The sequence below is a fragment of the Ornithodoros turicata genome, chromosome 4, assembly GCF_037126465.1.
Source record: "Ornithodoros turicata isolate Travis chromosome 4, ASM3712646v1, whole genome shotgun sequence".
Taxonomy (NCBI): domain Eukaryota; kingdom Metazoa; phylum Arthropoda; class Arachnida; order Ixodida; family Argasidae; genus Ornithodoros; species Ornithodoros turicata.
In genome coordinates, this window is record NC_088204.1 from 72,025,812 (window position 1) to 72,044,167 (window position 18,356).

General features: G+C 47.2%; 1 protein-coding gene across 1 annotated transcript in view; it reads left to right on the top strand.

Annotated features, from left to right (window-relative positions):
• Positions 1-17,827, top strand: part of LOC135391841 (caskin-2-like) — a 218,423-nt gene extending 200,596 nt beyond the window's left edge. Inside the window, exons 16-25 of the mRNA XM_064622348.1 lie at positions 5,149-5,259; positions 5,329-5,430; positions 7,518-7,656; positions 7,730-7,873; positions 9,758-10,101; positions 11,799-12,053; positions 12,132-12,346; positions 13,114-13,460; positions 13,551-13,641; positions 14,208-17,827. Coding sequence (XP_064478418.1) covers positions 5,149-5,259; positions 5,329-5,430; positions 7,518-7,656; positions 7,730-7,873; positions 9,758-10,101; positions 11,799-12,053; positions 12,132-12,346; positions 13,114-13,460; positions 13,551-13,641; positions 14,208-14,349 — 1,890 coding nt within the window. The 3' untranslated portion in view covers positions 14,350-17,827. The remainder of the gene's footprint in view (positions 1-5,148; positions 5,260-5,328; positions 5,431-7,517; positions 7,657-7,729; positions 7,874-9,757; positions 10,102-11,798; positions 12,054-12,131; positions 12,347-13,113; positions 13,461-13,550; positions 13,642-14,207) is intronic.
• Positions 17,828-18,356: the final 529 nt, after the last annotated feature.

The window sequence follows — 18,356 nt, forward strand, 5'->3', positions numbered from 1 at the left end:
TCTCGCAGATTTCGTATTTTGTATGGGGCTCTCTGCATATAGATTGCGACGTATATTGGGACGAATATCATGCGCACGCGACACCAGCATTTCCTCTATAAGCCCGTTCATTCCTTTCGAGAAACCCCGTCTCAATCAGTAACGCTGACGTCACGGAATGACGATAGGAGGAGTGCCAATCGGGTGGTTCACGGCTTCACGTCAGCCGACTTGTGCGGAGCGTACGTTGTCTGCGCCAGCGCCATGTTGGTAGCAGACTACTAATTTTCAGTGTCAAATGAGAGCACATTACACCTTTCGCCGCTTCGAAAGTCGAAAGAACAAAATCGAACGGGAAGATGAACAACGAAATATCGAAAGACGGGTGAACTACTGAGGGTTATTACCGATATACTGATCAGTTTTGTTTTCTTTCTCCTCGGTTCGGTCCTTCCACAGCTTTCACGTGACCTCTTCCATGCCTAGTTCGCGTAACGCACTTAGTAGGGAACGTCCTCCCATTTCACACTGTTCTCCACTTTTGAAAGCTTTTCCGTGAACATTTCGTAATTCTGTTGTAAACGCTTTAGTTCCGGCAAATCAGCAAAAAAAAAAAAAAAAATCGCTTGCGTCTTTACTCGTTACTCCAGTACCAACCGGCGAAAGACACACACACAAAAGTGGCGTCAAAATCTATCTCAGATGAGACACGTAGGAGGACCCAAAATGAAAATTCCACTTCGTAAAAGGGCGCGCAGATTAATCCGTTTCGAAATTGAAACCGTTCACGAGAGCGAGTCCTTGGTAAGCAAACGTGGTTGCTATGACGACGATCGTCGAAGAAAAAGACGAAGAGTTGTCTTCTGCCACGTATTATTTTAACGTGTCCATAGATCACGACGTCGTCGCGACGCGAAATTCTCGCCGGGATGTTTCGCATTAGTAGCGAACGGCGAGATGCTCGAAATTCCGTACCGGGTTTTTCAACTCTATCTGCGGCGTTTTATTCGGTTAGTTGTGCCATCTGTCACGCCTTTTCAGCAGGAATCCGCGACCGTTTTCGTTTCGTTCCTTGTCGTCTGCTTCGAATGTCGTCTGTTTACGTTTGCTGGAGCGCTTGTTGGAGCAGAAGGAGCTACGGTGTCGCAGCTGAGCGGCGGGTCGCGGAACTACGAAGCGTGGTCTGCGCTATTGTTTTCGTTGAGCCGTGTGTTGTGTTTCTTCTCCCCTTTTTTAAGGTTTCGGTTAAGATTTTGTTATGTATTTTTCTAGAACATTCGTACGAACTTAATGAGTTTTTGTCCTAATACTTTTCACTTTGCCCAAGAATGTAATATCGTGTTGCAGTCAGTGCTCTTCCAGTTTCTTCCTTGAAAGAATAAACAGTTTATCGCTGCAATATATATATATATATATATATGTTTATATATACATTGAGAAGAACGCGGCGCTTTAATGAGGCGCATTTTACGATGTAGCTCGGGTTGTAAACCGAAATTGTAAACTGTTTACGAGCGCGATCCGAAGGACTGTATATGGCACTGCTTCGTGCACTGGGTTTTTTTATGCCTTTCCTGCACAGTTTGCAACATTACCTCTAAACCTGTAGTCTCAAAGGTGTTTTGTAAGTAAAAAAAAAAAAAAACTTGGGTGCGGAATGAAACACGTAACTATTTTGCTTATGCCTTTATGCCTTTCACGAGAAAGCGAAGTACATGCCGGGTGGCAAAGAAAACTATCAAAGCTCCACAAAGTGCCTCGTCCTTTGGGTGCCATCCCATATGTACATTTATGTAATAAGCTGGGTCATCTTAGGGAACCGCATCTTTGTTCCTTTCCTCCAGTCTTCCACGCACAAAGCTCATTCATGACCAGGGACAAATCCCTCACGTCGTTGCGCTTTTTTCTTTTGTCTCGCAACCCTGTGTGGAAAACAAAACCATAGGGAACCAACCGACGTCAGAAAAAAAAAAAAGAAGGTGTGATGCTCAGAGAATCGTCGCATGAATACAGTCGCTTCATTTTGAGTGGGAAAAGGCTTATTTTCGTAACGCGGTGCATCGCCTTTTCTCTCTGGCCATTTTCTCCCGGCCTGCCGCCGCCATTGGCCGTTCTACTTGCACGACGGCGGCGGCTGTGGCGTTACTTATTCATCTGCGACCTTTTAACGGAAGCACATTAGCTGAGCGAAAACCGTCGGAGAAACCTTTCATCCCCTTGGCGCTCGTGCTATGAGTCTACGCAGACGAACGCAGGTATACACACACAAAAGCAACATCTCCTATATCCAGCTTTCGTGGCTCCCGCCTCATCTCGGTAGTTAATTATTTATCCGCGAGAGGGCGGCATACGAAGAATTTTCTCTCTAAAATGTTCTCTTCGCCTACCTGCGCCGGCTGCAGAGATCGCAATATCTTTCTGGAGGCGGAAGAGCGAAAAAAGAAAGCATGAAAAAAGAAAAAGCGCTATCTCCACGGATTCGAGTTGCGACAGCCGTAGATGTGATATATCTTCCTAATTCTTTCGGAACGCGGCTTCGAAATTCAGCCGCCCGCATTACAACTTTAATGCGATGTCTAGTACAGGGTTGTCAGACTTTAACGGTATTGATGAAGCGCTACCAGTTTCGCAGCTTATTCAATTTGGAATGCGATGTTCAGTACACGTTTTGAGAATTTTAATTATTCGGTGACGAATCCGGACATCGTCGTCCTCAAGCCGGAAATGAGTACAGTTATATCTTGCTTCTTCTATATATCTTCTCCTATATGGACCGAAGGGAGCGGATGCAACGAAGCTGCAAAAATTCTGCAAGCGAGCCGTCAACGTTATTTGTTCACCCTTCCAAACATGTAAAAGGGTCTTATTTCACGTAGCTTACTCGTGCGCGCAGAGCTCAGTTTTTGTTTTTTTCCTGGCCTGTGGCGCCCTCTTTCGCAGCAGCACTAAACAAAAATTGAAGCGAAGCCTCGCGTTTCGATGCGTTCATTAGCGCGGAAGACACAAGGCACTTTTCCTGCCGGTTGAGTAGAAGCAGACGAAGAGTTCCTCTCCTACCCATAATGCTTTGCGCGGTGCAATTGGCGTTGCTCTAACGGCCGGTATTCTTCGATTAGAGGAACCATTGCGGCTTCTTGTGTTCTTCCCTCCTGGCTCTGTATTTTTTAGAAGGTTAAGATAGGGCATGCCTTGTGTATTTTTGTGTCTGTGCAGAGAAGCCATTTTGGGCCGTGTTCTGTACTTGTGGAATGGCCGATGGTCGCACGTGCCTGGTGGTGGCTAGGAATGAAGACGAGATAGCGTTTTATTGAGGCGCTACGTTCTTTTATCGAGCCCTTTGGTCTGGTTGTTTGACGGCGAAAATGGTGGAGGGGACGAGATCGGAACTTCTTACGTCGATAGTGGTTCTCAAATATGTGTTTACCCAGAGCGCTGTGTCGTCAAAAAGCCCCGGAAGCCACAAAAGGCAAGCCCCGATTTTCTTTGCTGCGTCCTCAGTTGCACACAAAGGGGGACATGCCAGCTTCTGGACATAAAGAAACATACACACTGGATGCATTTTATTCATAACTTCACCGCCCGTTTAACGGAAATATTTAAAAATGTATTTGATTGTACCGTCGTCGGTTTTATAGAGATGTATCGGATTCACTGCGATAGCGGACGCACTTTCTTTGTTGCCATCTGCGAAGGATGACGCGGAGAGCCTGTCGTCTGCTATTGTCAACAGTCGACTTCGAAGCTGTCGTCTGCTTTTGGAAAGTATCTATTTCTTCTTTCTCGAGGACGATACCGCAAAGAGTGTTCATTGATCGAACAAGCAGCGATAACGCCCGTGACACGGTGTAATCCAGTTTTTTTTTTTTGCTCGCAAGACGTCGCTTATAAAGACACCTTTTATGACGGCTTTTATGGAAGCTTTTCGGCCGAAGTACCACGCTGCCTCTCGGTGTCAGATGTAGATGAGGGCAACGCGCGTGGGCTCGTCTTGACTGGGCTTCTGCTGACAGCAGCAGACGGCCATATGTATAGTGCGTCTGCGTCTTGGTCGATTTGCTTCTCCTTGGTGAACTTCTGCTTCGCCGTCTTCCGATAATCGTGGCAAGTTGCGTTGACGTTTTGGAGGACCGTCGTCCTGACGACAGCGATAACAGATGTCGCTTGGTCGTGGTGTAGACACTTACGTTTTTCTTTTTTTTATAGCAAGACTGTAGCGGCGTGACGTGCCCTGCCGGCATAAGAAGTCGCCCTCTTGCGTTTTCACTTCTGCGTTTGACGCAGAAAGAAACCAACGCAGAGCGGCGTGACGCCAGAGTAGGAATACACACACATAAAAAATGGGGGGGGGGGGGGGGCAGCCGCTCGCTTGCTGGTACTGAGCAGCCGAGGCGTGACATGTGGGTGGTGTCAAGAGTGCTCTAGCAGCTTGTATTCGTTGATTTCATTTGTTGTGTTGCTGTATTGTGAATCCTTCGAAAGAAAGGGGCTTCGTTACTGGATCGACTCAGTCGCGAACAATCAAACGACACGTAAATATTCTCGCGACGACATTCAACGCGAATAATTGAAACGTTGCTTCCGCGTTTTATTGAACTTTTTGCTTCTATAATGTACTAAAATGAGCGTGTCTTCACAGTTCGAAGACATTTATATCACTGACACGCGAAGAGCTGTAGAGACGTCACTGTCTCACGACGCTGAAGGGTGGGAGAGTGAATGTGGCACTAGCAGTACGTGGGAGGGGGCGCTGCAAGCACTGAGAAAAGATAGGTCTAATATACCCAGAAATCTGCACCGCAAACGACTCTGCGCCAGTCGTTACGTCTAATAAATCATTTAAAAGTTCTATTTTTCTTCATATAAGAAAGTAGGATGGCAAAAAAGTCACAAAAAGCAGGAGAGTCTCGTTAACAATGGGAGGAACAAAAATAGGAAGACAAGAGGAAAATAGGCTAAAGATTAAAGATAGGAAGAACGCCACTAAATATTAGACTTCTCTCAGCTAACAAGGGGTGGGGGGCCGTCGATGACGGGCAACCCCCTAAAAATAGAGGCATGGTTTGCGTTGAGTGTCGCGGTGGGAAAAAAGAACTAACACGGATGTGTCACTCCCGCTCTGCGGATGAGTAGCAGAGTTTGGCTGAAAAGTTCTACTCATTCCCCTTTCAGGACACGGAGGTTCTGACGACGTGGCTCAAGAACCTCCACTTCGAAGAATATGCGCAGTTGTTCCTGCAGGCGGGATACGACATGCCGACCATATCCAGGATGACACCCGAGGTGAGATCTTTCGTCCCCCCGTACCACGATGCGAGGTCCTGAAACGCGCGTGCTCGTGTATGTGCGTAGGACCTGACGGCCATTGGAATTACGAAGCCGGCTCATCGGCGAAAACTAAAGGCTGAAATTAGCAAGCTGAACATCTCGGATGGGATACCCGACTACAAACCGGTGAGTGGTTGCGAATTGATATGTCGGCGGGGTGTCTTGAGTAGTAGCTTCGAGGTTATGCCAAAGAATAGGAGGTGCGGGGATCGAATCCCAACACAGAATGTGCTGTCCGACGCTTTCCGAGGCAAATGTCGGCATAGCTTTTTCTGAATCCCACACGTTCTCACCCATATACGATACCAGTGCTCAACCCAACATCGATACGAAATGTAGACGTAGTGCGTCAACAATAACAGATTTACTCCGCCGGATAAATTGGGTGTTAAGCGCCTCCAGGTGGCGCCTGTATGGTCCTCCGTATGTGTCCTATGGGTCCAGTAGTTTCGGTGTCGCTGCACGAGTTATGACGCGACGTAGAGTGACGCTATTGCAGCCAATACGAACAAGTGTAGGGCGGGGCTTGTGCAGAATTTTCATCCTGGGGTTCACCTGTATATTTGCTGGCTTTTAGGCCTAAGCATTTTGGGGGGCGTTGACGCCATCCCTTTCTTAGGTTGAACACGACGCGCTCTCTCTCCATCTGTTCACATGTGTACATCCGCTCATAGCTGCACTTGCTTCGCGGTGCTACAAGCATTGTGCCAACTTTAAAAAACTCATCAGTATCGATTTGATTTAATCGCTCAATCCAGTCATGGCGGGCGATTATGGGCCCTCGCATCCTCACTGTACATCTGCTTCACCTCAAAGCACGGGTGCGTAAGGTGAAGCACGCTTTACAACTGCCATCTCGCGCGTTGTGGATGCTCGGTCGGCATACTTTTTATTTCTAAGAAGTTCGCGTATAGCGTTCTTTACCCTCGTGCACGAGGCAGTATTAGGCCATGTGTTCTTCCATAGTGTGCTATCCTAGCGGCTTTGGCGTGCCGACGGCAGTCGTCTGTTACTCCCCATCGGCTCGGCCATAATTTACGGCCGCTGTCAATGACACCCCGCGCAACGACGCAGCGAGATCGAACGGTTGATGGTGTTGGCCCTCGGCCCGGCTGATAATGCTGTGTCGTGCAGACTTCGTTGCGAATAAGAGGAGCAGTCAATTTGGCCTCTTGAGGTCGCGCCAGGCATACTAAAAATGTCACTTTCTGATGGGGAGGAACTCAACGGAAGTCTCTATGGGGGAGTTAGCCCTCTGCGTATCGTTCCCTTTTTTTGGCTCATTTGCGTGGTATTCTTCTTGCAAAAGGTCACGTTTCTTTGTTGTCATTTTTGTTTTTCTTCTTCTTGTATATGTATGTTGGTGATGGTGCATGCTGGGACGACTTCATAGAGGACTGTGCGCAGTTTCGCGCGAAAGTGGAGAAGGTGGAAGTGTAGGGAAAGAGCCGACGCGACAATCTTTTGCCAACTGAGCTCTGTGTTGCAAATACATGGTGAACGGGTCTGATGCTACATGCGGTAGCTTTCGTTTGGAGAGTCTACGACCATTGTACTTTTACTGTACATAATAGGTACTTTCTCAGCAACCCCACTCCCCTCATGAATCTTACATCCCCCCTCCAAAAAAAAAAAATATACTTTTAACTTGTACTTTTCTTACCATTGTCTTGGCGCATTATGGCCCTTGTCGCTTATGCGCCAGGAAAACCTGAATCATCATCATCAACCCCTCAAAAAAAAAAAAAAGCTACCTGAAAGGCATTGTAGCGATCACCGCATCTTCAGCACACGAGTCATCGCCATCAACTCCTCCAGCGCACCTGCCCCGCGGCGCGAGGTTTCGTTTTTGACTGCACCGCCATTCTCTGTCATTAAACCGTCATACATCGTAGAGCTCACTCGTCTCTTTCATAGCCTCTACAGCATAAAAAAATTTCCCGAAAATTCAGATAAAACTGCCACATATCCCTGCAGAATTCCAACACCTCACAGAAGCTAAAATCCTGCCCAAATCTCTGCTACCAGAAAAAAATGTTGTAGATGTCTGTCGTAGATATATGTAGACATCTACAGAGGTGAGTGTAGTGGTAGGAGATAGTTTACCTCGATGCCGACGCATCCTCAGAAACTCTGTGGGTTTTTCTCCGGGTAGTATTTCTTTGAACAACTAGAGATGTGTGCTACATGAAGAAAAATGTCATTCGGCGCAGGACAATCTGCTGATATGGCTGAGGCTTCTTCGGCTGGAGCAATACTACGGGTCCCTGTGTCAGCAGGGCTACACTACGGTAGACAGGGTCTCTGACCTCACTTGGGAAGATCTCGAAGACATTGGCATTCAGAAACTGGGTAAGGGCGTGCGTCCCCTTCGAAATGGGAGAGGGCAAGCAAACTGAATGTAGACCCTGTGAATGAATGGCAGGACACCAAAAGAAGATGATGCTGGCCATCAAGAAGATTCGGGACCTAAATCGCACAGCGCCTCGGCATGCCAGCATCTACGCGGAGGCACGTCACGCGAGCGTCGACATGGGTCAACTTCTCACTCCACGCCAGGGGTCTCACGGTAAGACTTTTTTTCTTTTTTTTTTACCTGCTCAATTACCGTTGGGCTTGTCGATTGTCGATAATGTGGCTTCCAAACAGTAATGGGCAAAGTACTTCAAAATTGTACTTAAAGTAAAATACCAAGTCATTGACAAAGTACCTTGAAGTACCCATCAAGTACATTACAAATTTAGATCGCATCGCTGGACGTTTCAACGCTTGGTAGTGATAAAAGGTGAGATAATTACGTTTTGACTGTCAGCTTTAGACAGTGTTAGCAAAAGTAAATATAGTTTACAGCTGACTCATTAATATGAACCGTAAGAAACGATTTTGCGACCAAGTTTCGCGTTTAATATTGCCAATTGGGTACTTGAGTACTCAAAAGGAAAGTATCGAAGAAATGTACTTCAAGTACAGTAGAAAGTACACAGATTGAAATGCACTTGAAGTAGTGCTCGAGTACTTGGTACTTGAAGTACTTCCCATCGCTACTTCCGAAGTACCGTGCCTACCGCATCCAATCGACGGATGAGATTCGGAGTCATGCACGTTGCCATTGGTTGCGGTAGGTACGGTAGATTCATGGAGACGATACATGTGGCGCCATCTCTCGTCAAATATAGAAGAGAGAAAACAATCAATTTTCCGAGGCAGTGTAAAGATTATCACAGAATTCTGCCTCTCTCTCCCTCCTGTTTTTTGCGAAAGTTGCACGATCTGTATCATAGCAGTTTCTCTCTCCGGTTCCCGTAAGCGCTTTCTGGCCTGACTCTGAACGGTTCCTTGCCGCTCCGTCAAGCAGTGACTGACCGATCGACCGTATGCATCGCGCCGATTCCAAAAAAAAACTCTGTTGTTTGTAAACAGTAGATCATCGCGGACGTAGTTCACCATGTCCGACAGTTTAGTGCAAGCGGGAATCGTTCTATAACGTTGTGATAAACCTGCAACGCTTTCTACAGCACAGTATCGATGAGTCAAAATATTGTATGTGTGTATTTCGCGTCGCCACTTCGTAGGTCGGCTTCACCTAAGTTATGCGTGCGCTAGGAGAAGCGTACTTTACAATTTGCGTCGTGCACGGGCAACTAGGCATGCATTTCCATAATAAAAGCGATAAAATACCCCAGTGCATGGGACCACAAAAAGACGGCACACACACCGTACTGAATTAGCATAAATCAGTCTGCGAACTTGGATGTGTTATATTTGTTCAGGAGGTCGAGCTGGCCTTTGACATTCACTCAAAAGGCGCAGATACAGTCCAACGTTTTTGGCGTCGCAGTCAGCGACAGCCGAAGTCAGACACGCCAAGCAAAGCGATCCGGGAAATATGCGTTTATAGTCAGACGCGCGTCAGCAGTGGCCTACGACCGTTGCGCATGCGCAAAGTCGCTGTGACTGCAGCCGTGCGACTGCGACGATCTGAGCGCGGTCGAGCGCGATCGGCGTCGCGAGCGCGGTCGGCAAAAGATAGAACATGTTCTATTCTGCGCGGGCGACGTCCTAGCGCGTTGAATGCCGCCGGCCGTGCTAGCCACTAGACTATAGAGGTTGGGATTTCCCCCGGCGTAGCGCAACTGTGCAGCGCGTGTACGCGCAGCACAGTTACGTCGGACTATATCTCCGCCTTAAGCGCTAGGCGCTCTGAGACATTTACTGTTGCGCTACGGAAGCGACTTCCGCACAGGTGTGGCCGTTTCCAAAAAACGATTCAATGTATAACGTACGTTACTGTGTGCCATGCACGGGCGCAAGCACTGTATTTCATTTCTGAATGATCGTAGTTTGTCACAATAGCAACCTTTTGTGCATTGTTATAACCGGAGTTCGATATAGATAGTATATCGCAATATGTGGAATCATTGTTATAAGCGGAATTCCTTTCTATTCCTCGCAGTGAGAATGGGACATGAGTCCCAATACCACGCCATGCACCCTGCTGCGGCGCCGGAAGCGCAGGAAGTAGCCATTGCGACGTCGCGCGCCGCGGCTTCTCGCGGCCGCAACTCTGGCTGCGGTGAGCCCGAAGCATTGCAGTTGCGCACCTTCAGGCAGCCGTCACCGCCACGCAGTTCGGCGCAGACAACGGTCCCGCCCTCTAGTGGAAGTTACTTCCACCAGGGGAGCAGTGACTCTCTCTTGCCGCACCACCCGCAGTTTCCTCCTCCCCCAACTCCTCAGCATTATCAGCACGACCAGGGAACGACGGACTGGTATCAGCACGACTTTGTGTCGATGCAGGTGCGTCACATTTGAAAAACATTTCTCATTGTAAGAGGCCCCTTTCGCTAAAACCCGTAAGCTAACCTCCGTAAGCTAGCCCCCTTAAGCTAACCCGTAAGGTAACCCGTAGCTTAACCTTAAGAAATTAAATACCTTCCATCTTGTACAAAATGCACTCTTGAGGCTATGACTAAGGATTTCCCTTATCAAAAATAACAAGGACGGTTAAGAGCATCAGTTGTTTACTATATACATTATGTACATTATTATATATATATATATGTATATAGATTAGAAGCTTAGGAGGGCGGTTGACCACGAGAATGAAATAAGCAGGAAAAATCAGAAGACGACAAAGAGCTTACAGGAAAACACAAAGGGGAGTTTATTAACACATATAGGGATAGGGGTCGACGTTTCGGCAGTCAGCGCTGCCTTCGACGGGACTGTCAGTCCCGTCGAAGGCAGCGCTGACTGCCGAAACGTCGACCCCTATCCCTATATGTGTTAATAAACTCCCCTTTGTGTTTTCCTGTAAGCTCTTTGTCGTCTTCTGATTTTTCCTGCTTATATATGTATATATATATATGTATATATATATGTATATATATGTATATATTATACATTAATGTATATAGTAAACAACTGATGCTCTTAACCGTCTTTGTTATTTTTGATTCTGCATCGCCGGAAACTTGCACATTGTTTTTCTTCACGTTCTACGATTTCCCTTATGTTGGGGACCTAGGAAGATTTTTGTTCAAGCGGTCCCTCATGTGCTGAGCTGATTGTGTCAATACAAACACCGAAATAGCTGGAATACCATTTCGTTTAATGTGAATTTCATTCAAAAAACTAAACCAGTTTTAATTTGTTTTAGTTTGATCCTTTTAATTTGAAACTTCAGTGGGTATCGTGCCAAGCTCTAACCAGATGGCATCAAATGAAAACCTGGTTAACGAATGTGAAGTGCGGACAGCGCAGGAGTGTCCAGAGAGATTATGGCGACCAGGATTGCATGCCGATCCACGTTGTGTGCGACAGTGTGTTTTGGATATAAATCGTTACGTGATACGTGATTGGAATTCAGGTAGAAATCGCGTTCAACCCGAATTGGTCCAAAACTGATTCAGGAGGGGAACAATCGGGCGGAATCGATGAAAAACTGGGACCCAGCGTATATTGTAATGTCTTAACTTCTGCCCATCCGGCAGTGTTAGCTCATTCTAGGAGCAGTTGTGCTAGAGGAGGTCTTGCATTGCATTATTAGAGCCGGAAGTTTTAGGGTTTAACCCGATTCTTCTCCGAATTTGCACCCCAAATTGAAGGTTGCCTCTTTAGGGTGAAACCCGATTTTTACCTGGCCAATTGCCCTCACTGAAACATCTGTAGGAGTGCACACTAACTTGTTTGGCAGCAAATGCAATTACATCACCATATGTACCAAACCAGTACAGTTAGTTTCTTTCCTTTCTTTTCCCCTATTGGAGCCCGATTTCTTACCGAACTTAGCACATGGGAAGTTTTTTTTTACCCAAATTTGCATTAATTTTGAGCACATGTTTATTTACTCGATTTTTACCCCCCGAATTTAGAAAGAAATATTTCCCGAAAACTTCAGTCTCTATGTACTATATAGTACCTGAAGAAGTTGCCAGCACGAATTGATTATTTTATGTAAAGAGAAAAAAAATATAATAATAATGGCGTTGCAGGTGCGTTCCCCAAATCGTGGCCGATCTCTCGAAAGTCTGGAAGACTCGGGTGGCAATCCTTACTACCCCCCTCCTCATCCTGCCGGCGTGGCAGACTGGTACGGCACTGTGAGCAGCTGGCGTCAGCATGGCTACGACACAGACTCTGAGCTGGTCAGACAGCCATCGCTAGGCAGCTACGACTGCTACGAGCCAGACGGCACGGCCACTTTACACCGACCTCGAGGCCTCGTGCGGCCGAGGCCAGTGGCCAAGGTGCGTGTGCTTGTAAAGTTTTCACGAGACGGGAATCCCGTGTAGCATGCGCTGATACTTTGCCAAAATCGCGTACAGGTGGCAGCACGAGCTCTGCTAGATGCTCCCTCGGCAGAGTTGGAAGCGAAGGCGGAGCTCCTGGCCGACTGGGCAGATTCTGATTACGGGGCACCCACTAAACACGTGGCTCCACCTCCGGCCCCACCGAAACGGACCAACTCCATTCGTCGACAAGAAGCAGACAACATGGCTGAGGCAGCATTTGCGACCTGCGTCCAGAGCCTCACGTCAAGGTCAGGGTTTTGCTTTTAAGAAATGCGCATATAATGCGCACCAGAGGTACTTAATATGTAACATAGAATCCATTCAAAACAGAGCAGCACGATTCATCTGTAACGATTTTTCTCCTAATACATCAGTCACTGCTTTGAAACGCGAACTTAACCTGTCGTCGTTAGAACAGCGTCGTCTTATCTCACGTCTATCTCTCTTTCATAAATTCTTGCATAACATTCCCTCACAACAGTGTCCGATTCGCCGATCCACTGCCATATTTCCCCGCCTTGATCACCCAAATAAAGTCGACCGCTTTTTATGTCATTCTAATGCTTTTTCGAAATCATTCTTTTGTCGCACCGTCCTAGAATGGAATGACCTTCCGAGCAACATCGCTACAATAACACAAACTCAAGAATTTCGTAATGCCATCTCTGTTCTGTTCTCATAGTTAATATTCGGTTACCTTTATACGTGTTTTGCTTGCGTACAGTACCTCTTAACATACTATTAACGTATATCACATGATCCATTTTTCATTGTAGCTTATGATGTTGTTGTTTCTTCATGCATAAACTTCGTTGTAGGTCATATTATTATCTCACATTACCGCAGCGTTGTATTTTCACTATTTTTCTGTACTAAATGCGATTTACATATACTCGTGATGCTGTTTATTATTGTAACCCACTCCCCCATGTAATGTCCCCAAGGGACCTTTGAGGTATTCTGAAATAAATGAATAATGGAAATGGCGTTCTAACGGTGTTGCCACACTCTCCAGATTTACGATGGCAACACAGGACGAGCCCCCATTGCCCCCTCCGCCGCCCCCCTGTGAAGAAGTGGCACCCCCACCCTGTGGTAGCGAAGACAGCTCCCCCAGCGGCACACTGGTGCGGCGAAAGGACTCCGGGGGCTCGAGCGTCTCCTCCGAGTCGCTGCCGTTTGCAAACGAGAACGTGGGCACCATCAAGCAGCGGCCCCCCGGGGAGGGAGGACCTCCCGGGAATCCCATGAACGGGAACCGAACAAACGGGAATCCCCTGGGACCCTCTTCCCCCGTAAAGGAGAAAGGACCGCCTGCCGTGATGGACTGCGGCAGCTCTCCCGAGGACGTTCCTGTCAGAGGTCAGTTGTGTATCTCGGCATTTTGGTGACATCGGCCCCCCGTCCTTGCGTCACGTGGTAATCGCGATGCTTCCTACCATGAATCCGCAGACGTTCCACAAGATTACCGGCCAGGAAAGGACAAGCCGACCTCAGTGCCAAGGCCAGCTGCCCAGGTCCTTTCCTCTCGTCACTCTGACAAGTGAGCATGCTTCGTGCACTGCACGGCCCAACTTTCCCTTCACGCTTCTAGACATGTTTCTTGTTGCACATGATGAGTAGAGCCCGAAGTTTTGGTGTTTAACCCGATTCTTCCCCGAATTTGCACCCCAAATTCAAGGTTCCATCTTTAGGGCGAAGCCCGATTTTTACCCAGCAAATTGCCCTCACTCGGATGTCTGTAGGAATGCACACTAACTTGCTTGGCAGCAAGTGCAGTTACGTCACCGTTTGTACCAAACCGGTACAGTTAGTTTGAATAACTGAGCCCGATTTCTCCCTGAATTTAGCATACTGGAAATCTTTCCACCCAAATAATCGCATGAATTTAGAGCACGCGTTTATTTACCCGATTTTTACCCCCCGAATTTAGACAAAACTATATTTTCCAAAAACTTCAGGCTCTAATGATGAGTGTCTTGCGTAGTGGCCTGTTCTTTCACGCGTGCATGTCTTCCCCCTGCTTCCTTCCTTGCTCCCGCTTTCTCGCGCCCGTTGTTCTATGTCTCACCTTGGCATTCTTTCCCCTTCCCCGTTGCTCTTTTGCAGACTGTCTGTAGTTAGTTCCTCCCACGGGGTGTCCGCCCCACCTTCCTCCTCGTCGGGAGACGTCATCGACGACATCGAGCACATGCTGGCCAGTTTGACCGACCAGTTGGATGCAATGCTGGAGTGCGAGCTGAGCAGCTAAGGGCTTCGGTTTCCCCCACCGAAATGCAGAGAGGGACTGAGAACGTCACGCAGCGCTACATCTAACGGGCACACGTTTTATTTTTCCCCGCGGCACGTCGAGGATCCCTTCACGTGGCTCCTTTTACAGGGAGCAACAACGATGGCTCTCGGGGCCAGAAATTCTAAAAAGAACGCGAGGACAACACTGCCCCCTTCCTTCCCCATATTGCCGAGAACGTCCCTTAAAGTTACGCTCCCAAACTTCCCTAAACTTTGGCTTGTCCCTATTAGGGACAGTCGTATATATTTATAGCCCTATGCGAGTATGAGAAAAATTTGCTAGTGTAACCCTCCCTATAGGAAACAGCAGGCACGACGGTGTTATAGCTCGGTGCACCGTTGCCGCAATCTTTCTTTTCGAGGGCCAGACTTGTGGTTCTACTTTCACACACAAAAAAAAATTGGTGCTCCATTTTGGCACTGCGTGCCCCCGTTTCTTTCGTACCTCCCATTGTGGCACCTACCTCGATAGTCTTCATCGTGCTCCGTTAGTACCAAACCAGGATCGCAACTGTGCTCCGTGGTGGCGCCACACAGACACCACACAGGTGGCGCCACATCGCGGGTCGTGGCACGACCGACGTGCATTCGAAAAACTGTGTGGCCCATGGGTGGGTGAACGAGAACTACGTGTTGCAACAGAACGTACAGCCTGCATCTAACAGGAACAGACCGACCGCCGCGGCGGAGAGAGAGAGCGCGGCGGTGTCTACGAGGGTTCGACAAACCAGGTGTGGCAACGTAGCCGAGGAAACGTCTCCTACTATCACGTGAATGGCGGCAAAAAACTGGTCTCGACGCGACGCGTCATTCGCCACGACGGTGCCTCTGTGACGGGCGTTTCTCCGCACAATCCACAAAGTGCCGGTTACCGCTACGTTACCGTTTTTCTTACAGTTTCGAAATCAAAAAAAAAGGAAAGCAACTGCAATATTTAGAGGAAGACGGTCGTCATAACGGCATTGTCGTCGTGTTAGCAACGTGTGGTTACGTGGAATGCTTTGGGCAAAGCTTCGATTTGTGTTACCGCGAGGGCTTTTGGATCTCACATTAAGGTTCTCGCTTACGTGCATCACGTTTATCACGTTTGTGTGGCAACAAAAATGCTTGGTCATTCATAAAAAATGCTGGCGACGTGTTAATGCGAGCGTGCTTGTTCATTTTTGGCTCGCAGCAGAGTGCAGAAAGTGTTCCCTGGGAAACATGAAAGGGGAAACGAGAGAAAGTATTTAGGGCGATCCTTTAAACATTGTTGAGTAGGCGAAGGATTCACAAGAACGGGAAGAGAATAATGAAGCTTACAAACAATTGCGAATTTAATCAACATGAAAGAACTGAATGAACATGAAAGAACTGAACTTCATTGCGAATTTAATGTTGGAACGTAACGTTCAGAAGTCGTCAACGTGACTACGCACAGTGCAGAACGTATAACGGCACACATTTCTGCGACGACGGCCAGTCTGCTAGACTGGATAAGCGTATTTACGAGGGCAGACATGACGGACCTGCGTGCGCGAGGAAAAAAGTTATTGCCGTCACGCGACACCTAGCCTTTCACCGACAAAAGTCACATTTATACGAAAACAAGTGGGGGAAAAAAAAAGTGGCGGAAAAAAAAAATTACATTCACTGTGTAGCGCTTAGACTTCTGTACATAGAAATCAAAGAAAACCCTCCTCACCTCAGAGCAAAGTATATCCAGGGACTCAGACCAATGGGTTATAGTTTTTCCCTCTGTGGATTCGTTTATGTACGTCGGTTCCAGAATCAGCTTTTGCTGGTCCATTTGTTATACTTTTACGTTCCTTTTGTCGCAACAACTTGGGTCCACTTTGAACGAGAAAGACAAACTGAACTTGACGAGTGAGCATAAAAGACGCTCGTAGCATTTCCAGAGGATCTGCAGATTTTTCGTTTAGTTTTGTTGCAACTTTGAAGGGACACAAAACTCTGCGGTAGTCCAGAAAGAAGACTTCCTAAAGCGCCGATCCACTGTGTCATCATCTGTACAAAAAAATGAATAACGCTTTTACGGATCCTGGTGTTCAGTTGCGGTTCGAGTCCCTGAAAATATCGTGGTGCATCAAACGGATCTATCAGCCAATCACATGGAAGAACAAAGTACAAGCCGTCATCTTAGCAGCGTTCCGCTTTCTTCCTTCCTACTGCATAGCTGGACCTGAAACCGTAGACCCTTTTGCGTGGGTTTGAGTATTTTTTCTACGTTTTTTTTAAAACACATTGCAGCGTTTCGTTTTGTGTTTCTTATCGCTCTTGTTTCGAGTAGGTGCTTAGCCCGTAGCTGGCTAGTGGGCTGAGTTCCAGAAGTGTAATTGTTCCTTTATTTTGAGTGAGAGCTATGAGATGAATGCATATGCGAGGTTTATGTTTTATATGATTCAGCGTGTCACCTTGAAGGACAGAGATGCCTATTTTTGTTTTGGTGTTCCAGTTGTCGTTTATCAATGCGCTAGGTGATTTAATTGTTTCTTATTGCCATATCGTGACAGCCTGACGGGACGAAAGCGCCAAAGATCACTCGATGGCACGGATTACAAGCTGGTGTAACGCTGTTGGTTGCCTGGCTCAAAAACTGTAAATTTTTTGTGAAGTGGCAGTAAGAACAAGTTAAGATTTTATTATAGATACGGTGGTAATGTACTTTAGTACGTGAAAATCCAGCTGGCATTAGGCAGTTAAATGTGGTTAGTATTAAGCGCTACGTATTTCCAGTCATGAAGGCGTAAACTTTAAATGTGGCCAATGAGAGAAGCGAAAATTCAACCGTGATGAAAAAAAGTCAACTTTGAGCATTTGAGAAGAAGCTGAGAAGAGTTTGAAGCAAAAAGCAAAGCAGCTAACGTGAAGCGCCCGAGTATATTTTAGCTGCCTAACGTCTAGAACCGATCATATCACATGTCGCTTGATTCACTGCAGACAGCCGGGGTGGGGAACATGCCCGGAGTACATGTCAACTATCATTTTCGTATTGATTTTTCACATCATTTCATGTGTTACGCATTTGCCACAGTGGCAGCTGACAATCCAGCTTCGAGGAATCCTTTCATTCTGACAAAGCGTGCCGCAATAAGTACTTTTCTCATTTTCGTCCCCTCTTTACCCGTAATCGACCCGAAGGCCGCTGCACATTGAGTGCGTTTCGAGACTGGTGCCGAAGTCGAGTAAAAAAAAAAAAGTATGAAGGACGCAAAAATAAAGTAGGACTGAGAAATTGCACCACCACCTGTGAAATGTGTTTACTGTGACAAGGATGTCATACATTTAGATCTATTTTTAGAACCCTGTAAAGAAAAGTGTTTTGCAGAGATGTCCCTCGACATGTTTGAGGGAGAGAGTTTTCCTAGGGGAAAAATTGTTTTTTGGTGTCTTTCGTCAGCTGCCTTGTTTGGGAATAAAAATGAAGTGAAGTCTTAGTGTCCCTTCTGTGTTTACTCAGATTTGTGGCTTCCGTAAGAAAAGACTATAGTCGTGTTCAACTAAAGAAGGAAAAGAAATCTAGTCCGTTAACTACATGCGCCGTTGGAGATAAGGAGACTCAATAGCGCTCCAGGAGAAATACTACAGCGCCATCAGTGGGGGAGCGCACTTTCTGCCGCAGCATGGTAGTGCTAATCAGAGCTCGCCGTTGTCGGCCTCACAGAGGAGGGAAACGTCACGACTAACGCTGTGGGGGAATGTGCGCCAATGGGCCTGACATCTAAGGTAACTTGCTGCCGCTGCGTAGTGTCATGCGGCCAGTCTTAACAGCCAATACGGAAATAGAGTGAGTATGATGGATAAGGCCCCCGCGAAGTCCGGAAGTCATCCCAGAATCCTTCGTTTGGCACGGAATTTCGCGGAATTCTTGGTTTTGGACGGAAGTTCGCGGAAATCTGATTGGGTCGAAGGACGCGATTGGCGCGATGTGGACGGTTTATTCACTGACGTCACATCGGCCGCCAT